Source organism: Stenella coeruleoalba (genome assembly GCF_951394435.1).
Source record: "Stenella coeruleoalba genome assembly, chromosome: 5".
NCBI classification, from domain to species: domain Eukaryota; kingdom Metazoa; phylum Chordata; class Mammalia; order Artiodactyla; family Delphinidae; genus Stenella; species Stenella coeruleoalba.
In genome coordinates, this window is record NC_137150.1 from 105,988,353 (window position 1) to 106,010,081 (window position 21,729).

The 21,729-nt window shown below is 36.5% G+C and overlaps 1 protein-coding gene across 6 annotated transcripts in view; it reads right to left on the reverse strand.

Moving 5' to 3' along the window:
• Window positions 1-21,729, reverse strand: part of CADM2 (cell adhesion molecule 2) — a gene marked incomplete at its 5' end in the record, with an annotated part of 1,063,364 nt that overhangs the window by 122,923 nt on the left and 918,712 nt on the right. For all 6 annotated transcript variants that reach the window (XM_079922103.1, XM_079922101.1, XM_079922105.1 and 3 more), the window contains one exon: window positions 4,078-4,248. In XM_079922103.1, the coding sequence (XP_079778229.1) occupies window positions 4,078-4,248 (171 nt within the window). The remainder of the gene's footprint in view (window positions 1-4,077; window positions 4,249-21,729) is intronic.

A 21,729-nucleotide genomic window follows, 5' to 3' on the forward strand; every position in this document is an offset into this window, starting at 1 on the left:
TAGTTCCATTTTGGACTCCCAAGAAAGTGAAAATGACTTTGGAAGCTAACAACTGGCATCTTATAACTAGGCTGAACAGATATAAACAATTCTCTAGAATCTAAACAATAATCAGATAAGGCCAGTCTATGCCTGTGGGGTGGAATAAGAAAAGGCAAGTTTATTCCATAACCAGGTCTAAAAGGGGACACAGACCAAGATGTTCAGCAACTACATAAATTAGCATGATTAACCACACATCTTTATAATAGCAAATCTAATTTTGTTTTAATATTTGTGCTTTGTAGGTAAAAGTTACCAACATACACATCACTGAATTGCCCCCAATCCTGACAGCATCTAATTCAGAACCCTCTTCACAATATTTAGAACAAATCCAAATTCTCTAACAAGTTTCTCCTAACACTTTCTTACCTACACCCAGAGATTCATCTGGTATGTTGTCTTCTGTGCCACAGCAAACTAAATAAACACAATTTTGCTAGACTACTGGTAGGTTTCCGGGGCTCTCTGGCTGGTGATCTTTAATATTCCTTATGACTTGATTTTTATTATTTTTCTTTTATTATATATTGAAAATTACAGTTGAATTAGTAATCAAAGATTATTTTTAAACAGTCTTATTTGGCTTTATATATAAGTGAAAAAAAGTTTAAATTAAAATGCTTGTGATCTGGGTCCTCTAGACACATCAAATTACATAATTTTCCATATTTGAAAGACACATTGATTAAATAAAAAGAAATATAAAAGAAATGTTGCTATAGACTGAATGTTAATGTTTCCCCAAAGTTCATATGCTGAAACCTAATCCCCAATGTGATAATATTAGGAGGTAAGGACTTTGGAAGATCATAACTGGGATTAGTACCCCAACGAAGGAGATCGCAGAGACTCCTTAGCCCCTTCTGCTGCATGTGGACATAGAAGATGGCCAGCTACGAGCCAGAGTGAGGGTCCTCACCAGACACTGAATGTGCCTCCTCCTTGATCTTGAATTTTTGGCCCCCAAGACAGTGAGAAATAAATTTCTGTTGCTTATGAACCACCAAGTCTATGGTGTTTTTGTTATAGCAGCCTGAACCTGAGGCACTAGATAGATGGGCCCCAGGGTCAGCAGCTGGATTTTGTTCTCTGTGGACAGAAACTCCAAAATATCAATAGCAGGACAATCGAGAGAAGAGACTGGGCCCTGCCCAGATAAAAGACCACATATTCCTCATACTCGAAATCAAGGAGACCTCCCCGACTACACATGTGCAGAAAGCCTCCCTGGAGGTCAAAAAGGGAGGGGGTGCCACCCATAGTAAGTGATGTCAACTACCCATAGGCCTCTTCGCTAGAATCCATCTTGGCTAAGAGATGCGCATGCACACAGGAGGACCCTGAGATATACTAAATACAGACGCAGAACTAGGCAAAGCAAGATGACTGGTCAAAGGAAACCCAGAAGAAATGCCCCATAAAAGTGATTCAAACTACCATGATGGCATGACTCTCTGAGTCCACCCATGTGTTCATCCACATGTACTGTACTCTTTTTCCTCCTAATAAATACTTTATCTGTTTCACTACTTTCCATCTCTGTGGAAATTCATTTCTACACAGCTGAAGGGCCAGGGCCTTGTCACTGGTCACTAGTCCCTGATGGTCTGGTGGCTAGGATTCAGCGCTCTCACTGCCATTGACTGACCTCAATCTCTAGCCAGGAACCAAAATCCTGCTTCAAGCCACTGCAGGCCAAAGCCACCCGAGATCAAACCAACTAAGAAAGAAGACAGTTGATATTTATTGAAGGCTTACTGAATGCCATAAACTTGTCTAGTTTGGACCTCACAGAAATTAATTCTCTAGTTTATAATCAAAGCTCAAGCAGTTTCAGTAATTGTTGCAAGGTCTCACTGCAAATAAATGTTGAAATTTGGAAATAATCTCAGTTTGGGCTCTAAAATATGTTTGTCTTCAAATTTGCCTCAATAAGAACAGGAAGGAAATTAATGAAACTAATCTAATATAATTGAAAGTATTCTTAAAATTTTAATAATTTAATAACTACTAAACTAAGAATAATTAAAATATAACAAATAATTAAAAAATAATGATCTGATTGACATTTTCTCTATTAAAATGTAAAAAGAAAAGAATGGTACTCCTGGTACTTCTCTGATCTTTTCTCATGATACTCTCTACTTTCCACTCTACCCTGGTCTCACTGATACCCTTTCTGCTTCTAGAAACATAAAAATAACACACATGTTCCTATCTCAGGGCCTTTGTACTTGTTCTTCCCAGTGAATTGTATGTATATATTTTGTTCGAATATTTAAACATATTAATTTAGTTAAAATATTATTTATTTAAATATATTTATATATAATGTAATATATTAAAGTATAAGTAATGTATTATATAATATGTTCATATAAATATAATATTATAATATATTTAAATGATATATTATGTAATATTATTATATAGTATGTAATGATATAATTTAATGTGATACTATATGTGATAAAATATATATTTATATATAAATGCATTATATATATATATGTTAATACACACACACACATTCACTATCCTTGACTTCCATTCTAACTTCACTCCTTATCACCGCCCTGCTTTATTTTTTTCCTACAGACTTAATACATAGCATGCTATATGATGTATTTATTTATTTATTTATTGCGGTACGCGGGCCTCTCACTGTTGTGGCCTCTCCCGTTGCGGAGCACAGGCTCCAGATGCGCAGGCTCAGCGGCCATGGCTCACGGGCCCAGTCGCTCCGCGGCATGTGGGATCTTCTCGGACTCTCAACCACTGCGCCACCAGGGAAGCCCCTATATGTTGTATTTATTAATTTTGATTTTCAGTCACTCCTACCTAGAATGGATATTATAAGCGAACTGGAGTTTGTTGCTTTGGTCGTAGTGGTGATTTTGACACTTGGAGACAATCTCAGTTTGTTTTGTTAAAGTTGTCCTTTTTTGGTCACCTCTGTAACCCCAGTGCCCAAAAGAATGCCTGTTTCATAGTAGGTACTCAATACATTCTTGTTGAACAAATAAATGAAAATAGACTACAATGAGGCATATTAGAAGACTAATATGTAGAGTTAACATTTTAAGGTTCAATGTAATTTCGCATCACACACACAAATATAAACTTGAACTATAATTTATCACAGATAACAAACTCAACAAAAAAATCTCTAATATTGGAAAAAGACAAGTAATAGGATTCAGAAATAAAATTCTTTGTACTCTACTCTTTTCAACTTTGTTACATATTTCAATTCATTCATTTTCATTTTGATAAATATTTATAGATCACCTGCTATATCCCAAGGACATTGCTAAATACAAAAGCGTCATGATTATAAGTCGACCATTTGCTAGTTGTGTGAACTTGGCCAAGTGACTCAACCACTATAATCTTCAGTGTTCTTATCCATAAATTGCAAGTAAAGAGAGCAGTAACTATTCATCAGGTTATTATGCTGATGCCCTAACATGAGATAACATGAGTTGAGATAATGCCAGCAAAGCATTCAGCACTGCCTGGGCTCACTGGAGTCATCCAATTTATGTTCTCATCAATTGTGAACAATAATGATGTTGATAAAGAAAACATAACAGATATGTCCCAGTGTTCATAAAGACTTAGCATACTTTAAAAAATAGAAAAAAAATAGTATAATTTTAAAAGAACAGATGGTAAGCCACGTTTGCATATAATAACACTACATTTAGAAAGTTCATCAAGGCTTTTTCAGATTTCCACTTCTCACTGATTCTGCCAAAATTACTGCTCTTCCTGCCCAAAATTTGGAAGATAATTAGGAGTTTTAACCTTCTGATATCTTCTTTCTTTTTCTTCCTTGTCAAGAATGATAATCAAGCAAGGACTCCTTTCCTTTGAATGTGATTAATACTAATGAGGTCAGTTTTACTTCATTTGGCTATAGATTTTGCTGCACATTTGCTGTAACTTCAGAAAATTTTTGAAATGATTTTAAATGTAGATGCAGAGATTTGGCGCCAAATAAAGAGTTATGGAGTAGCGTTTACTTACAGTGTATTTCTAGCACCTGCATGGCCACCTGAGGGGTGGCATTGAGAGATTCATGGTCTACTCTGCAGATGACCGCCACGCCATCGTCGCTTCGGTCCACTCGGAAGTCCAGTGTGCTGCTGACCGTGAAAGTCTTGTGATTTGCATCTTCTTCCTTTAAATATTTTACATCTGAAAATAAAATATAAAATTTTAAATTCTGTGAAGTTCTCTTTCAAAATGTAACAGATTTCATTTATTCGAGACACACTGGAAGCCTCTTCTCCCGATCTTTACACAATTTTAAAAAGCAAATATTTGTTAGTTTCACATTTAATCCATTTCGTTTTGAGTAAACAGAAATAAAACTACTTCAGAAATACATTTTAAAACTTAAATACAGAAATAAAAGGGCAGGTCACAGCACTTTTTTTTTTTTATACTCCATTTGAAAAATCAGGCCATTTTACAATATTAATCTCTTTTCTTTAGATTTAAGTTTTATTAAAAGATAATCTTAATTCTCTGAACCACAAGCACAATTGAGAAGAGCAATTTCACAACAATCTGGGTATGCCTAAAAGGAAGCACAGTGTGTTTGAGCTATGATTTTAACATGAACACTGTGAGGTGAACATAATTGCTAAAGAATACCTAAGATGAGAAAGTTGTCATCTTTGGTAAAGAAGGAGAACAGTCATGTGAACATTTTGAATATTTAAATATCTATCTACCTATCTATATATATTTTCAATGAAATTTCTATTGAGAAAAATGCTCTTCACTTAGCTGAAGAATTCATTTCAGCCTGAATGAGAATACTTTCGTCAAGATGTGAATTCACTTATCAGTACTTAAACTTACTGTGCATTATTCAGATTCATCATTGAATGATGCACTTAGGGATTATTTGTTCTCTGTGGAAAAGGGATTTAATAATATTTTCATTTAATTTGAAATTTCTCAAGTCTAAAGTAGCTGATGAGAAGAGGGCAATTTTAATGGCTTAGAAATCAAGATAACAGGCTAAGGTTAAGATATCTTTTAACAAGATCTTAAATATAGTTGAGGGAGAAAGCTGTTCGAATTCTTAGCATTTCATTTCAAATGAAAAATGATACTTTTTATGAAAAGACTTCTTTTGCATAATATGCATAAAATATTTGATTCTAGCATGTATTAAATATTTTTTAAATATTTATAAATATATCAATGATAAGAAATTAATGTAAGTTCAGCTTCTCCATTGTGCTCTATGCAAAGATTTCACTTGGAAAATAATATCAAATCTTATGTATTTGATGGGTAGATATTGCATGGTCCACTGCATTTTACTTATTTCCAGCGAAGAATGTCTTTACCTTATTGATTTTAAAAATAAATATTAGTAAAGTATAAAACTAGATAAATGTCACATGTCTTATTTTGAAACTATATGTTTATGACTGTGTTCAGAAATTAGGAAAATAATTATCTAATTAAGATTTTTACCACAAAAAGTTTTATGTAATTTAGGTTGTTTTGACACTAAGAAAAATTTCTAACATTTGGAAAGGCGGGAAAGAATATAAAATTTTCAACTCCATCTTTTAACTATAAATTAATCATACAGGATACAGGGCTTTCCATTAACATGTATCTTATGAAATATCTCATTTTTGTTAACTAAAGTCATTTATGAGATTTTTGCATTTGAAAATTAGATTCAACTTTAGTTAAAAAAATATTAGAGAAAAAGATGAAATGATCTCCTTTCAGTCAAAATATGTCAGGATAGGGAGAGGGGGAAGATGGCGGAAGAGTAAGACAAGGAGATCACCTTCCTCCCCACAGATACACTAGAAATACATCTACACATGGAACAACTCCTACAGAACACCTACTAAACACTGGCAGAAGAATTCAGACCTCCCAAAAGGCAAGAAACTCCCCACGTACCTGGGTAGGGCAAAAGAAAAAAGAATAAACAGAGCCAGAAGAATAGGGATGGGACCTGCACCAGTGGGAGGGAGCTGTGAAGGAGGAAAGGTTTCCACACACTAGGAAACCCCTTCGTGGGCGGAGACTGCGGGTGGCGGAGGGGGAAAGCTTTGGAGCCACGGCGGAGAGCACAGCAACAGGGGTGCAGAGGGCAAAGTGGAGAGATTCCCGCACAGAGGATCAGGTGCCAACCAGCACTCACCAGTCTGAGAGGCTTGTCTGCTCACCCGCCGGGGCGGGCAGGGCTGGGAGCTGAGGCTCATGCTTCAGAGGTTGGATCCCAGGGAGAGGACTGGGGTTGGTGGTGTGAACACAGCCTGAAGGGGTTAGTGCACCACGGCTAGCCAAGAGGGAGTCCGGGGAAAAGTCTGGAGCTGCCGAAGAGGCAAGAGACTTTTTCTTCCCTCTTTGTTTCCTAGTGCACCACGGAACGGGATTAATAGCACTGCTTAAAGAACTCCAGAGACAGGCGCAAGCCGCGGCTAACAGCACGGACTCCAGAGACGTGCATGAGACGCTAAGGTTGCTGCTGCAGCCACCAAGAAGCCTGTGTGCGAGCACAGGTCACTCTCCACACCTACCTTCCGGGGAGCCTGTGCAGCCCGCCACTGCCAGGGTCCCGGGATCCAGGGACAACTTCCCCGGGAGAATGCACAGCTCACCTCAGGCTGGTGCAACATCACGCTGGCCTCTGCCGCTGCAGGCTCACCCTGCACTCCGTACCCCTCCCTCCCCCCGGCCTGAGTGAGCCAGAGCCCCAGAATCAGCGGCTCCTTTAACCCCGTCCTATCTGAGCGAAGAACAGACCCCCTCCGGCGACCTACACGCAGAGGCGGGGCCAAATCCAAAGCTGAGCCCCTGGGAGCTGTGAGAACAAAGAAGAGAAAAGGAAATCCCTCCCAACAGCCTCAGAAGCAGCAGATTAAAGCTCCACAATCAACTTGATGTACCCTGCATCAGTGGAATACCTGAATAGACAACGAATCATCCCAAATTCAGAAGGTGGACTCTGAGAGCAAGATTTATGATTTTTTCCCCTCTTCCTCTTTTTGTGAGTGTGTATGTGTATGCTTCTGTGTGAGATTTTGTCTGTACAGCTTTGCTTTCACCATTTGTCCTAAGGTTCTATCCATCTGTTTTTTTTTTTTTTTACTTTTTTAAAAAAAATTTTGTTAATAATTATTTTTCATTTTAATAACTTTATTTTATTATATCTTATTTTATTTTATCCTCTTTCTTCCTTCCTTCCTTCCTTTCTTCCTTCCTTCCTCTCTCTACCTCTCTCTCTCTTTCTTTCTTTCTTTCTTTCTTTCTTTCTCTTTCTCTTTCTCTTTCTCTCTCTACTCTCTCTCTCTCTCTTTCTTTCTTTCTTTTCTTTCTACTTTTTCTCCCTTTTATTCTGAGCTGTGGGGATGAAAGGCTCTTGGTGCTGCAGCCAGGAGTCAGTGCTGTGCCTCTGAGGTCAGAGAGCCAACTTCAGGACACTGGCCCACAAGAGAACTCCCAGCTCCATGTAATATCAAAAGGCAAAAATCTCCCAGAGATATCCACCTCAACACCAACACCCAGCTTCACTCAATGACCAGCAAGCTACAGTGCTGGACACTCTATGCCAAACAACTAGCAAGACAGGAACACAACCCCACCCATTAGCAGAGAGGCTGCTTAAAATCATAATAAGTCCACAGATACCCCCAAACACACCACCAGACATGGACCTGCCCACCAGAAAGACAAGATCCAGCCTCATCCACCAGAACACAGGCATAGTTCCCTCCACCAGGAAGCCTACACAACCCACTGAACCAACTTTAGCCACTGGGGACAGACACCAAAAACAATGGGAAATACGAACCTGCAGCCTGCAAATGGGGGACCCCAAACACAATAAGATAAGCAAAATGAGAAGACAGAAAACCACACAGCAGATGAAGGAGTAAGATAAAAACCCACCAGACCTAACAAATGAAGAGGAAATAGGCAGTCTACCTGAAAAATAATTCAGAATAATGACAGTAAAGATGATCCAAAATCTTGGAAATAGAATAGAGGAAATACAAGAAACATTTAACAAGGACCTAGAAGATCTAAAGATGAAACAAGCAATGATGAACAACACAATAAATTAAATTTAAAATACTCTAGAAGGGATCAATAGCAGAATAACTGAGGCAGAAGAATGTAAGTGACCTGGAAGATAATATAGTGGAAATAACTACTGCAGAGCAGAATAAAGAAAAAAGAATGAAAAGAACTGAGGACAATCTCAGAGACCTCTGGGACAACATTAAATGCACCAACATTCGAATTATAGGGGTTCCAGAAGAAGAAGAGAAAAAGAAAGGGACTGAGAAAATATTTGAAGAGATTATAGTTGAAAACTTCCCTAATATGGGAAAGGAAATAGTTAATCAAGTCCAGGAAGCACAGAGAGTCCCATACAGGAAAAATCCAAGGAGAAACATGCCAAGACACATATTAATCAAACTGTCAAAAATTAAATACAAAGAAAACATATTAAAAGCAGCAAGAGAAAAACAACAAATAACACACAAGGGAATCCGCATAAGGTTAACAGCTGATCTTTCAGCAGAAACTCTGCAAGCCAGAAGGGCCTGGCAGGACATATTTAAAGTGATGAAGGAGAAAAACCTACAACCAAGATTACTCTACCCAGCAATGATCTCATTCAGATTTGATGGAGAAATTAAAGCCTTTATAGGCAAGAAAAGCTGAGAGAATTCAGCACCATGAAACCAGCTTTACAACAAATGCTAAAGGATCTTCTCTAGGCAAGAAACACAAGAGAAGGAAAAGACCTACAATTACAAACCCAAAACAATTAAGAAAATACAAATAGGAACATACGTATCGATAATTACCTTAAATGTAAATGGATTAAATGCTCCCACCAAAAGACACAGCCTGGCTGAATGGATAAAAATACAACACCCATATATATGCTGTCTATAAGAGACACACTTCAGACCTGGAGACACATGCAGACTGAAAGTGAGGGGATGGAAAAAGATATTCCATGCAAATGGAAACCAAAAGAAAGCTGGAGTAGCAATTCTCATATCAGACAAAATAGACTTTAAAATAAAGACTATTCCAAGAGACAAAGAAGGACACTACATAATGATCAAGGGATTAATCCAAGAAGAAGTTATAATAATAATAAATATTAATGCACCCAACCTAGGAGCACCTCAATACATAAGGCAATAATAACAGCCATAAAAGGGGAAATCGACAGTAACACATTCATAGTAGGGGACTTTAACACCCCACTTACACCAATGGACAGATCATCCAAAATGAAAATAAATAAGGAAACACAAGCGTTAAATGATACATTAAACAAGATGGACTTAATTGGTATTTATAGGACATTCCATCCAAAAACAACAGAATACACATTCTTCTCAAGTGCTCATGGAACATTCTCCAGGACAGATCACATCTTGGGTCACAAATTAAGACTTGGTAAATTTAAGAAAATTAAAATTGTATCAGGTATCTTTTCCGACCACAACGCTATGAGACTAGATATCAATTACAGGAAAAGATCTGTAAAAAATACAAACACATGGAGGCTAAACAATACACTACTTAATAACCAAGTGATCACTGAAGAAATCAAAGAGGAAATTAAAAAATACCTAGAAACAAATGACAATAGAGACGCGACAACCCAAAACCGATGGGATGCAGCAAAAACAGTTCCAAGAGGGAAGTTTATAGCAATACAATCCTACCTTAAGAAACAGGAAACATCTCGAATAAACAACCTAACCTTGCACCTAAAGCAATTAGAGAAAGAAGAACAAAAAAACTCCAAAGCTAGCAGAAGGAAATAAATCATAAAAATCAGATCAGAAATAAATGAAAAAGAAATGAAGGAAACAATAGCAAAGATCAATAAAACTAAAAGCTGGTTCTTTGAGAATATAAACAAAATTGATAAACCGTTAGCCAGACTCATCAAGAAAAAAAGGGAGAAGACTCAAATCAATAGAATTAGAAATGAAAAAAGGACAAGTAACAACTGACACTGCAGAAATACAAAAGATCATGAGAGATTACTACAAGCAACTCTATGCTAATAAAATGGACAACCTGGAAGAAATGGACAAATTCTTAGAAATACACAACCTGCCAAGACTGAAGCAGGAAGAAATAGAAAATATGAACAGGCCAATCACAAGCACTGAAATTGAAACTGTGATTAAAAATCTTCCAACAAGCAAAAGCCCAGCACCAGATGGCTTCACAGGCAAATTCTATCAAACATTTAGAGAAGAGCTAACACCTATCCTTCGCAAACTCTTCCAAAATATAGCAGAGGGAGGAACACCCCCAAACTCATTCTACGAGGCCACCGTCACCCTTATACCAAAACCAGACAAGGATTTCACAAAGAAAGAAAACTATAGGCCAATATCACTGAGGAACATAGATGCAAAAACCTCAACAAAATACTAGCAAACAGAATCCAACAGCACATTTAAAGGATCATACACCATGATCAAGTGGGGTTTATTCCAGGAATGCAAGGATTCTTCAATATACGCAAATCTATCAATGTGATAAACCATATTAACAAATTGAAGGAGAAAAACTATGTGGTCATCTCAATAGATACAGAAAAAGCTTTCGACAAAATTCAACACCGATTTATGATAAAAATCCTGCAGAGAGTAGGCATAGAGGGAAATTTCCTCAACATAATAAAGGCCATATATGACAAACCCACAGCCGGCATTGTCCTCAATGGTGAAACACTGAAACCATTTCCATTAAGATCAGGAAGAAGACAAGGTTGCCCACTCTCACCACTCTTATTCAACATAGTTTTGGAAGTTTTAGAAATCAGAGAAGAAAAATAAAAGTAATCCAAATCGGAAAAGAAGAAGTAAAGCTGTCACTGTTTGCAGATGACATGATACTATACATAGAGAATCCTAAAGATACTACCAGAAAACTACTAGAGCTAATCAATGAATTTGGTAAAGTAGCAGGATACAAAATGAATGCACAGAAATCTCTGGCATTCCTATACACTAATGATGAAAAATCTGAAAGTGAAATCAAGAAAACACTCCCATTTACCACTGCAACAAAAAGAATAAAATATCTAGGAATAAACCTATCTAAGGAGACAAAAGACCTGTATGCAGAAAATTATAAGACACTGATGAGAGAAATTAAAGATGATACAAATAGATGGAGAGATATACCATGTTCTTGGACTGGAAGAATCAACATTGTGAAAATGACTCCACTACCCAAAGCAATCTACAAATTCAATGCAATCCCTATCAAACTACCACTGGCATTTTTCACAGAACTACAACAAAATATTTCACAATTTCTATGGAAACATAAAAGACCCCGAATAGCCAAAGCAATCTTGAGAATGAAAAATGGAGCTGGAGGAATCAGGCTCCCTGACTTCAGACTATACTACAAAGCTACAGTAATCAAGACAGTATTGTACTGGCACAAAAACAGAATGATAGATCAATGGAACAGGATAGAAAGCCCAGACATAAACCCACGCACATATGGACACCTTATCTTTGATAAAGTTGGCAGGAATGTACAGTGGAGAAAGGACAGCCTCTTCAGTAAGTGGTGCTGGGAAAACTGGACAGGTACATATAAAAGTATGAGATTAGAACACTCCTTAACACCATACACAAAAATAAGCTCAAAATGGATTAAAGACCTAAATGTAAGGCCAGAAACTATCAAACTCTTAGAAGAAAACAAAGGTCGAACACTCTATGACATAAATCACAGCAAGATCCTTTTTGACCCACCTCCTAGAGAAATGGAAATAAAAACAAAAATAAACAAATGGGACTTAATGAAACTTCAAATCTTTTGCACAGCAAAGGAAACCATAAACAAGACGAAAAGACAACCCTCAGAATGGGAGAAAATATTTGCAAATGAAGCAACTGACAAAGGATTAATCTCCAAAATTTACAAGCAGCTCATGCAGCTCAGTAACAAAAGTACAAACAACCCAATCCAAAAATGGGCAGAAGACCTAGATAGAGATTTCTCCAAAGATATACAGACTGCCAACAAACACATGAAAGCATGCTCAACATCGTTAATCATTAGAGAAATGCAAATCAAAACTACAATGAGATATCATCTCACACCGGTCAGAATGGCCATCATCCACAAATCTAGAAACAATAAATGCTGGAGAGGGTGTGGAGAAAAGGGAACACTCTTGCACTGCTGGTGGGAATGTGAATTGGTACAGCCACTATGGAGAAAAGTATGGAGCTTCCTTAAAATACTACAAATAGAACTACCATATGACCCAGCAATCCCACTACTGGGCATATACCCTGTGAAAACCATAATGCAGAAAGAGTCATGTAGCAAAATGTTCATTGCAGCTCTGTTTACAATAGCCAGGAGATGGATGCAACCTAAGTGTCCATCATCGGATGAATGGATAAAGAAGATGTGGCACATATATACAATGGAATATTACTCAGCCATAAAAAGAAACGAAATTGAGTTATTTGTAGTGAGGTGGGTGGACCTAGAGTCTGTCCTACAGAATGAAGTCAGAAAGAGAAAGACAAATACCATATACTAACGTATATATGGAATCTAAGAAAAGAAAAATGTCATCTAAGAAAAAAAAAATGTCATGAAGAACCTAGGGATAAGACAGGAATAAAGACACAGACCTACTAGAGAATGGACTTGAGGATATGGGGAGGGGGAAGGGTAAGCTGTGACAAAGTGAGAGAGTGGCATGGACATATATACACTACCACACGTAAAATAGATAGCTAGTGGGAAGCAGCCGCATAGCACAGGGAGATCAGCTCAGTGCTTTGTGACCCCCTTGAGGGGTGGGATAGGGATGGTGGGAGGGAGGGAGATGCAAGAGGGAAGAGATATGGGAACATATGTATATGTATAACTGATTCACTTTGTTATAAAGCAGAAACTAACACACCATTGTAAACCAATTATACTCCAATAAAGATGTAAAAAAAAAATTTAAAAAAATTACAGCTCCACCATCTGTGTTGTTCCAGGACAGGGGATGCTATGAGGTCAAGTGACAAAAAAAAAAAAAAAAAAAAAAAAAAGTCAGGATAATATAGATGCATTTATATTTCTTTGCTATATTAAAAGAAAAATGAGGCTCTCTTACTTTTCAATGTCTCATATATTTATACAAAATGGTTCCTCATTTTTATATTTTATATCCTTTCCTATAAATCTATGCCCAGTGTTTTCTTGTTCATAGCTCTAAGCAGTGGCAGTATAAGAAAATTTAGATCTCTTGACAAACCACTTTTATAATTATATTATACAATATATAAGAAATTATTCCAAAATATCACTGCTAATTGTTTAATTTTAATAACAGCTGCATTTCAAGAACCCACACATCTGCTTCCTTTAGCTGTTTCCTTTACAAAAGTATCATTTTATGTAATATTAATTGGACACATAAAATCTGAGAGCAATTGTATATAACATATTAATAATCATCATTCAAAAGAAATAAACAAAAGTATAATTTGTTGCTTTTAATATTAGCTTATTTGACAGCTTATAGGGTTACTAGAAGGCATAAGATGAACAGGAAAAAGCACTGAAAAGAGCTAATCATAGTATCTTTCCCCACATTTTATGCTGACCTCCTCCCCCCCAAACAGGAAATAGTACTTAAAATTTATTTTGCTTTTTCTTTCTAGCTTTATAAAATAATTGATGCATTCCACAGTTACAGAACCAACAGAAATTTCTTTATATTGTATAGCTGATTCCTTGTTCTGTCTTGTTTTAGAGAGTTTCCATTTTTTTCTTCTTTGGCAAGTCACACCATTACTTCATCACATTGTGATCTAGAGCAGTGTTCCTCAAAATGGAATGTTCATCTGAGTCACCTTTGCATCTTGTTAAAATGCAGATTCTGATTCAATAGTTGTGTGGTAGAGCCTGTAGGTCTGCTGCTGGCCCAAAGACATATTTTGAAGAGCAAGGGTATAATGTATACATCGACACCATAGGTGATATGACCAAAAGTGAGTGAATATTGGGAATAACTTTACTCAACTTTCTCTCTCTCTTTTTATTGCCACTCTCCATAAGCTTACATTCTACTTTTACTGTTTCCACATATATTTCTTCCTTTCATTTACATTTTTCAAAATACACATGTCATGTATTATATAATGTGTTGGTACAATGGTCGGCAAAAGCAAAAGGTATAAGCAAACGATAAACAGAGGAATTTGTAAAATTACATTCATCATAATCCTTGAAGTCACTCCTTTATCTTTTTCCAAAGGAGATTCTGGACATTTAAGAGATTGCTCTTAAGTAATCAGAACTGTGGTTGCTTCTGGTGGGTGGTTGCAAAAGGTCTCATTATACTACTGTGTTTACATTGCATGTGTTAGAAATTTTCTGTAATAAAAATGTTTCTAAACATCTGCCTGGGAAAATTCCTCAAGTATGCTTCTCAACAAAAGTTATTTTCCTGAACATTTCTTGGTGAAGTCTCAAAGTAAAGATTTTATATCAATTTTTATATTGTGTAACTTTATCAGACAAAATGTATAATAGCGATCTGTTTATATTTGGGATTTTAGATCTTTTATCTCACTAAGAGCTAAGGTATGAAGAAAAATGGCAGCTATAATTGTGAGTTAGACTGCTGGAGCCCCCTCCAAATTAACACATTTAAAAACCAGAGTTTGGGATTAAAGTATACATACTATACTATATGTAAAATAGATAACCAACAAGGACCTACTGTATAGCACAGGGAAATATATTCAATATCTTATAATAATGGAAAAGAATGTAAAAAAAGTATATATTTATCTTTATATATGTATAACTGAATCACTTTGCTGTACACCTGAAACTAACACTACATTGTAAGTCAACTATATTTCAATAAAAAATTTTAAATTAAATAAATAAATAAAAACCCTAAGTTAACTACGGAACAAAGCAAAGAGTTATCTGGACGTTTTTACATCCAAATCTTTTCATAAAATATCAGATCTCAGGAGATATCTCTATATCCATCTTTCCAGATTTATAATATTAGGTTTACCTGCCTCTATATCTGTAGTTTCTGGCCACCTTTGTACTAGACTTTTAGAAGGAAAATCCTTTAAGTTGAGGTCTCTTCAGAAGTTACCTTGTCTCCACAATGGTTCTAATCACCTTGAGCAGTATAATCTGAACTTTTGTCACATTTTTCCTTTCTGCACTTAGGTGATTTTGATCCCTTTTGAACAGATCCAGAATGAAGATACTCCCATTTTTATAAAGGCAAATCTTGTCCTTTGTCCTTGGTAGCCCTCTCTAACAGACCTGCACCTAAAGAGGGCCAGTTTCCTTTAATCCATTACAAAGCCTATACACCACACTGGGAACAAGGCAGGGATTTATTTATTTTTATTTTTTAAAATTTTTATTTATTTTATTTATTTATTTTTAGCTGTGTTGGGTCTTCGTTGCCATGTGTGGGCCTTTTCTAGTTGTGGCAAGCGGGGCCTACTCTTCGTTGAGGTGGTCAGGCTTCTTACTGCGGTGACTTCTCTTGTTGCAGAGCACCGGCTCTAGGGCTTCAGTAGTTGCAACACGTGGGCTCAGTAGTTGTGGCTTGTGGGCTCTAAAGTGCAGGCTCAGTAGTTGTGGCGCACGGGCTTACTTGCTCCGCGGCATGTGGGATCTTTCAGACTAGGGCTCGAACTCATGTTCCCTGCACTGGTAGGTGGATTCTTAACCACTGCGCCACCAGGGAAGTCCCAAGGCAGGGATTTAAATACAGCTTCTGCCTTGTTGCCAGTACTAGAAGGATCATACCTTCTCATAATTTGGAGATATCTCTTGGGAATTATGTAGGATATTATGTGACTTCTCCTGAACTACTTGGGCCTTTAAATCTCTGGCCAAGAGCAAAGCTACAGGGTCTCTGTGTATACACCAGACATCACTGCTTATATAGAACATGAACTCTGCTACTATTTTCAGAGTTTGGGTTTGTAAGTGATTTTGAAGAATCAGATGACAGTTTCAACAGGAGTATTCAAGAAATTTATTCTCAATCCATAGCACTGTTATTAATGGTACTTTAATTGTTTTACACCATTGTTAGTAAGTTGAATGCAGGTCCTCTTGCCATACAGAAGAGAATATGTGAGCATTAAATGAGATAACTTGGCTTTATTGCCAAAAATTTGGAGTGGACATATTGGACAAATGGATATGTTACATAATTCTTGTTTAAAAGAAGTTTTATAGATCAAAATTTCTAAAAGTAAATGCATCATTTTTAGAAGATAACCAGCTTTCCCGTCATTTAAAAAGACTGACATAAAGTAACTATGTCTAGTTAACTTAGTAACCTAGACATATTTTAAAACCAGTTTGTCTTGAAAGGATTGTTGGGAAATTTTTTTTCTTAAGCTTAAGAGTACTATAGGATTTTATTTTTTTAACATCATTATTGGAGTATAATTGCTTTACAATGGTGTGTTAGTTTCTGTCATATAACAAAGTGAATCAGCTATACATAGACATACATCCCCATATCTCCTCCCTCTTGCATCTCCCTCCAACCCTCCCTATCCCACCCCTCTAGGTGGACACAAAGCACCACAGAGCTGATCTCCCTGTGCTATGCAGCTGCTTCCCACTAGCTATCTATTTTATATTTGGTAGTGTATATATGTCCATGCCACTCTCACTTTGTCCCAGCTTACCCTTCCCCCTCCCCGTGTCCTCAAGTCCATTCTCTATGCCTGAGTCTGTCATCTGTCCTGCCCCTAGGTTCTTCAGAAGCATTTTTTTTTAGGTTCCATATATATGTGTTAGCATACGGTATTTGTTTTTCTCTCTCTGACTTACTTCACTCTGTAACACAGTCTCTAGGTCCATCCACCAAACTACAAATAACTCAATTTCGTTTCTTTTTATGGCTGAGGAATATTCCATTGTACATATCTGCCACATCTTCTTTATCCATTCATATGTCAATGGATACTTAGCTTGCTTCCATGTCCTGGCTATGGTAAATAGAGCCGCAATGAACATCGTGGCACATGACGTTTTTTGAGTTATGGTCTTCTCAGGGTATATGCCCACTAGTGGGATTACTGGGTCATATGGTAGTTCGATTTTTAGTTTTCTGAGGAACCTCCATGATGTTCTCCATAGTGGCTGTATCAATTTACATTCCCACCAGCAGTGCAAGAGGGTTCCCTCTTCTCCACACCCTCTCCGGCATTTAGTGTTTATAGATTTTTTTGATGATGGCCATTTTGACCAGTGTGAGGTGATACCTCATTGTAGTTTTGATTTGCATTTCTCTAATGATTCGTGATGTTGAGCATCCTTTCATGTGTTTGTTGGCAATCTGTATATCTTCTTTGGAGAAATGTCTAGGTCTTCTGCCCATTTTTGGATTGGGTTGTTTGGTTTTTTTTTGATATTGAGCTGCATGAGCTGCTTATATATTTTGGAGATTAATCCTTTGTCAGTTGCTTTGTTTGCAAATATTTTCTCCCATTCTGAGGGTTGTCTTTTCATCTTGTTTATGGTTCCCTTTGCTGTGCAAAAGCTTTTCACTTTCATTAGGTCCCATTTGTTTATTTTTGTTTTTATTTCCATTTCTCTAGGAGGTGGGTCAAAAAGGTTCTTGCTGTGATTTATGTCATAGAGTGTTCTGCCTATATTTTCCTCTAAGAGTTTTATAGTGTCTAGCCTTACATTTAGGTCTTTAATCTATTTTGAGTTTATTTTTGTGTATGGTGTCAGGGAGTGTTCTAATTTCATTCCTTTACATGTAGCTATCCAGTTTTCCCAGCACCACTTATTGAAGAGGCTGTCTTTCATCCATTGTATATTCTTGCCTCCTCTATCAACGATAAGGTGACCATATGTGTGTGGGTTTATCTCTGGGATTTTTATCCTGTCCCATTGATCTATATTTCTGTTTTTCTGCCAGTACCATACTGTCACTTTGTATTATAGTCTGAAGTCAGGGAGCCTTATTCCTCCAGCTCTGTTTTTCTTTCTCAAGATTGTTTTAGTTATTTGGGGTCTTTTGTGTTTCCATACAAATTGTGAAATTTTTTGTTCTAGTTCTGTGAAAAATGCCAGTGGTAGTATGAGAGGGATTGCACTGAATCTGTAGATTGCTTTGGGTAGTATAGTCATTTTCACAATGTTGATTCTTCCAATCCAAGAACATTGTATATCTCTTCATCTGTTTGTATTGTCTTTAATTTCTTTCATCAGTGTCATAGTTTTCTGCATACAGGTCTTTCATATCCTTAGGAAGGTTTATTCCTAGGTATTTTATTCTTTTTGTTGCAATGGTAAATGGGCGTGTTTCCTTAATTTCTCTTTCCGATTTTTCATCATTATTTTATAGGAATGCAAGAGATTTTTGTGCATTAATTTTGTATCCTGCTACTTTACTAAATTCATTGATTAGCGCTAGTACTTTTCTGGTAGCCTTTTTAAGATTCTCTATGTATAGTATCATGTCATCTACAAACAGTGACAGCTTTACTTCTTCTTTTCCGATTTGGATTACTTTTATTTCTTTTTCTTTTCTGATTGCTATGGTTAAAATTTCCAAACTATGTTGAATAACAGTGGTGAGAATGGACAACCTTGTCTTGTTCCTGATCTTAGAGGAAATGGTTTCAGTTTTTCACCATTGAGAATGATGTTGGCTGTGGGTTTGTCATATATGGCCTTTATTATGTTGAGGTAACTTCCCTTTATGCCTACTTTCTGGGGAGTTTTATCATAAATGGGTGCATCTATTGAGATGAGCATATGGTTTTTCTCGATCAGTTTGTTAATATGGTTTATCACATTGAATGATTTACATATATTGAAGAATCCTTGCTTTCCTGGGATAAACCCCACTTGATCATGGTGTATGATCCTTTTACTGTGCTGTTGGATTCTGTTTGCTAGTATTTTGTTGTGGATATTTGCATCTATGTTCATCAGTGATATTGGTCTGTAGTTTTTTTTGTGTGTGTGTTTGTGTGTGTGTGGCATCTTTGTCTGGTTTTGGTATCAGTGTGATGGTGGCCTCATAGAATGAGTTTGGGAGTATTCCTCCCTCTGCTATATTTTGGAAGAGTTTGAGAAGGATAGGTGTTAGCTCTTCTCTAAATGTGTGACAGAATTCGCCTGTGAAGCCATCTGGTCCTGGGCTTTTGTTTATTGGAAGATTTTTAATCACAGCTTCAATCAGTGCTTTTGACTGGTCTGTTTTTTTTTTTATTTTGTATTTCTTCCTGGTTCAGTCTCAGAAGGTTTTGCTTTTCTAAGAATTTGTCCATTTATTCTAGGTTGTCCACTTTATTGGTATATAGTTGCCTGTAGTAATCTCTCATGATTCTTTGTATTTCTGCAGTGTCAGTTGTTACTTCTCCTTTTTCATTTCTATTGATTTGTCTTCTCCCTTTCTTTTCTTGATGAGTCTGCCTAAGTGTTTATCAATTTTGTTTAGCCTGGCTAAGTGTTTATCAATTTTGTTTATCTTCTCAAAGAACCAGCTTTTAGTTTTATTGATCTTTGTTATCTTTTCCTTCATTTCTTTTTCATTTATTTCAGATCTGATCTTTATGATTTCTTTGCTTCTGCTAATTTTGGTTTTTTTTTTTCTTTCTCTAAGTGCTTTAGCTGTAAGGTTAGATTGTTTATTTGAGATGTTCCTTGTTTCTTGAGGTAGGATTGTATTACTATAAACTTCCCTCTTAGAACTGCTTTTACTGCATCCCTTAGATTTTGGATCATTGTGTTTCCATTGTCATTTGTTTTTAGGTACTTCTTGATTTCCTCTTTGATTTCTTCAGTGATCTCTTGGTTATTTAGTTGTGTATTGTTTAGCCTCCATGTGTCTGTTTTTTTACATATTTTTTTCCTGTAATTGATATCTAGTCTCATAGCGTTGTGGTTGGAAAAGATACTTGATACAATTTCAATTTTCTTAAATTTACCAAGGCTTGATTTGTGACCCAAGATGTGATCCATCCTGGAGAATGTTCCATGAGCACTGGAGAAAAAAGTGTAATCTGCTGTTTTTGGATGGAATGTCCTATAAATATCAATTATGTCCATCTTGTTTAATGTATCATTTAAAGCTTGTGTTTCTTTATTTTCATTTTGGATGATCTGTCCATTTTTGAAAGTGGGGTGTTAAAGTCCCCTAATATGATTGTGTTACTGTCAATTTCCCCTTTTATGGCTGTTAGCATTTACCTTATGGACTGAGGTACTCCTATGCTGGGGGCATATTTACAATTGTTATATCTTCTTCTTGGATAGATCCCTTGATCATTATGTAGTGTCCTTCTTTGTCTCTTGTAATAGTCTTTATTTTAAAGTCCATTTTGTCTGATACGAGAATTGCTACTCCAGCTTTCTTTTGATTTCCATTTGCATATCTTTTTCCATCCCATCACTTTCAGTCTGTATGTGTCCCTAGGTCTGAAGTGGGTCTCTTGTAGATAGCATATGTATGGGTCTTGCTTTTGTATCCATTCAGCCAGTCTGTGTCTTTTGGATGGAGCATTTAATCCATTTACTTTTAGAGTAGCTATCAATATGTATACTCCTATTACCATTTTCTTAATTGTTTTGAGTTTGTTATTGTAAGTATTTTCCTTCTCTTGTGTTTCCTGCTTAGAGAAGTTCCTTTAGTGTTTGTTGTAAAGTTGCTTTGGTGGTGCTGAATTCTCTTCACTTTTGCTTATCTGTAAAGCTTTTAATTTCTCTTTCGAATCTGAAAGAGATCCTTGTGGGTAGAGTAATCTTGGTTGTAGGTTTTTCCCTTTCCTCACTTTAAATATGTCCTACCACTCCCTTCTAGCTTGCAGAGCTTCTGCTGAAAGATCAGGTGTACCTTATGAGGTTTCCCTTGTATGTTAAGTGTTGCTTTTTCCTTGCTGTTTTTAATATTTTTTTTTCGTATTTAATTCTTAATAGTTTGTTTAATATGTGTCTTGGTATGTTTCTCCTTGGATTTATCCTGTATGGGACTCTCTGCGCTTCCTGGACTTGATTGACTATTTCCTTACCCATACTAAGGAAGTTTTCAACTATAACCTCTCCAAATATTTTCTCAGTCCCTTTTTATTTCTCTTCTTCTTCTGGGACCCTTATAATTCGAATGTTGGTGTGTTTCATGTTGTCCAGAGGTCTCTGAGACTGTCTTCAATTCCTTTTATTCTTTTTTCTTTATTCTTCTCTGTGGTAGTTATTTCCACTCTTTTATCTTCCAGGTCACTTATCCATTCTTCTGCCTCAGTTATTCTGCTATTAATTCCTTCTAGAGAATTTTTAACTTAATTTATTGTGTTGTTCTCATTGTTTGTTTGCTCTTCAGTTCTTCTAGGTCCTTGGTAAATGTTTCTTGTATTTTCTCCATTCTATTTCCAAGATTTTGGATCATCTTTACTATCAGTACTCTGAATTCTTTTTCAGGTAGACTGCCTATTTCCTCTTCATTTGTTTGATCTGGAGGGTTTTTACCTTGCTCCTTCATCTGCTGTGAATTTCTTTGTCTTCTCATTTTGCTTAACTTACTGTGTTTGGGGATCTCCGTTTTGCAGGCTGCAGGTTTGTAGTTCCCATTGTTTTTGGTGT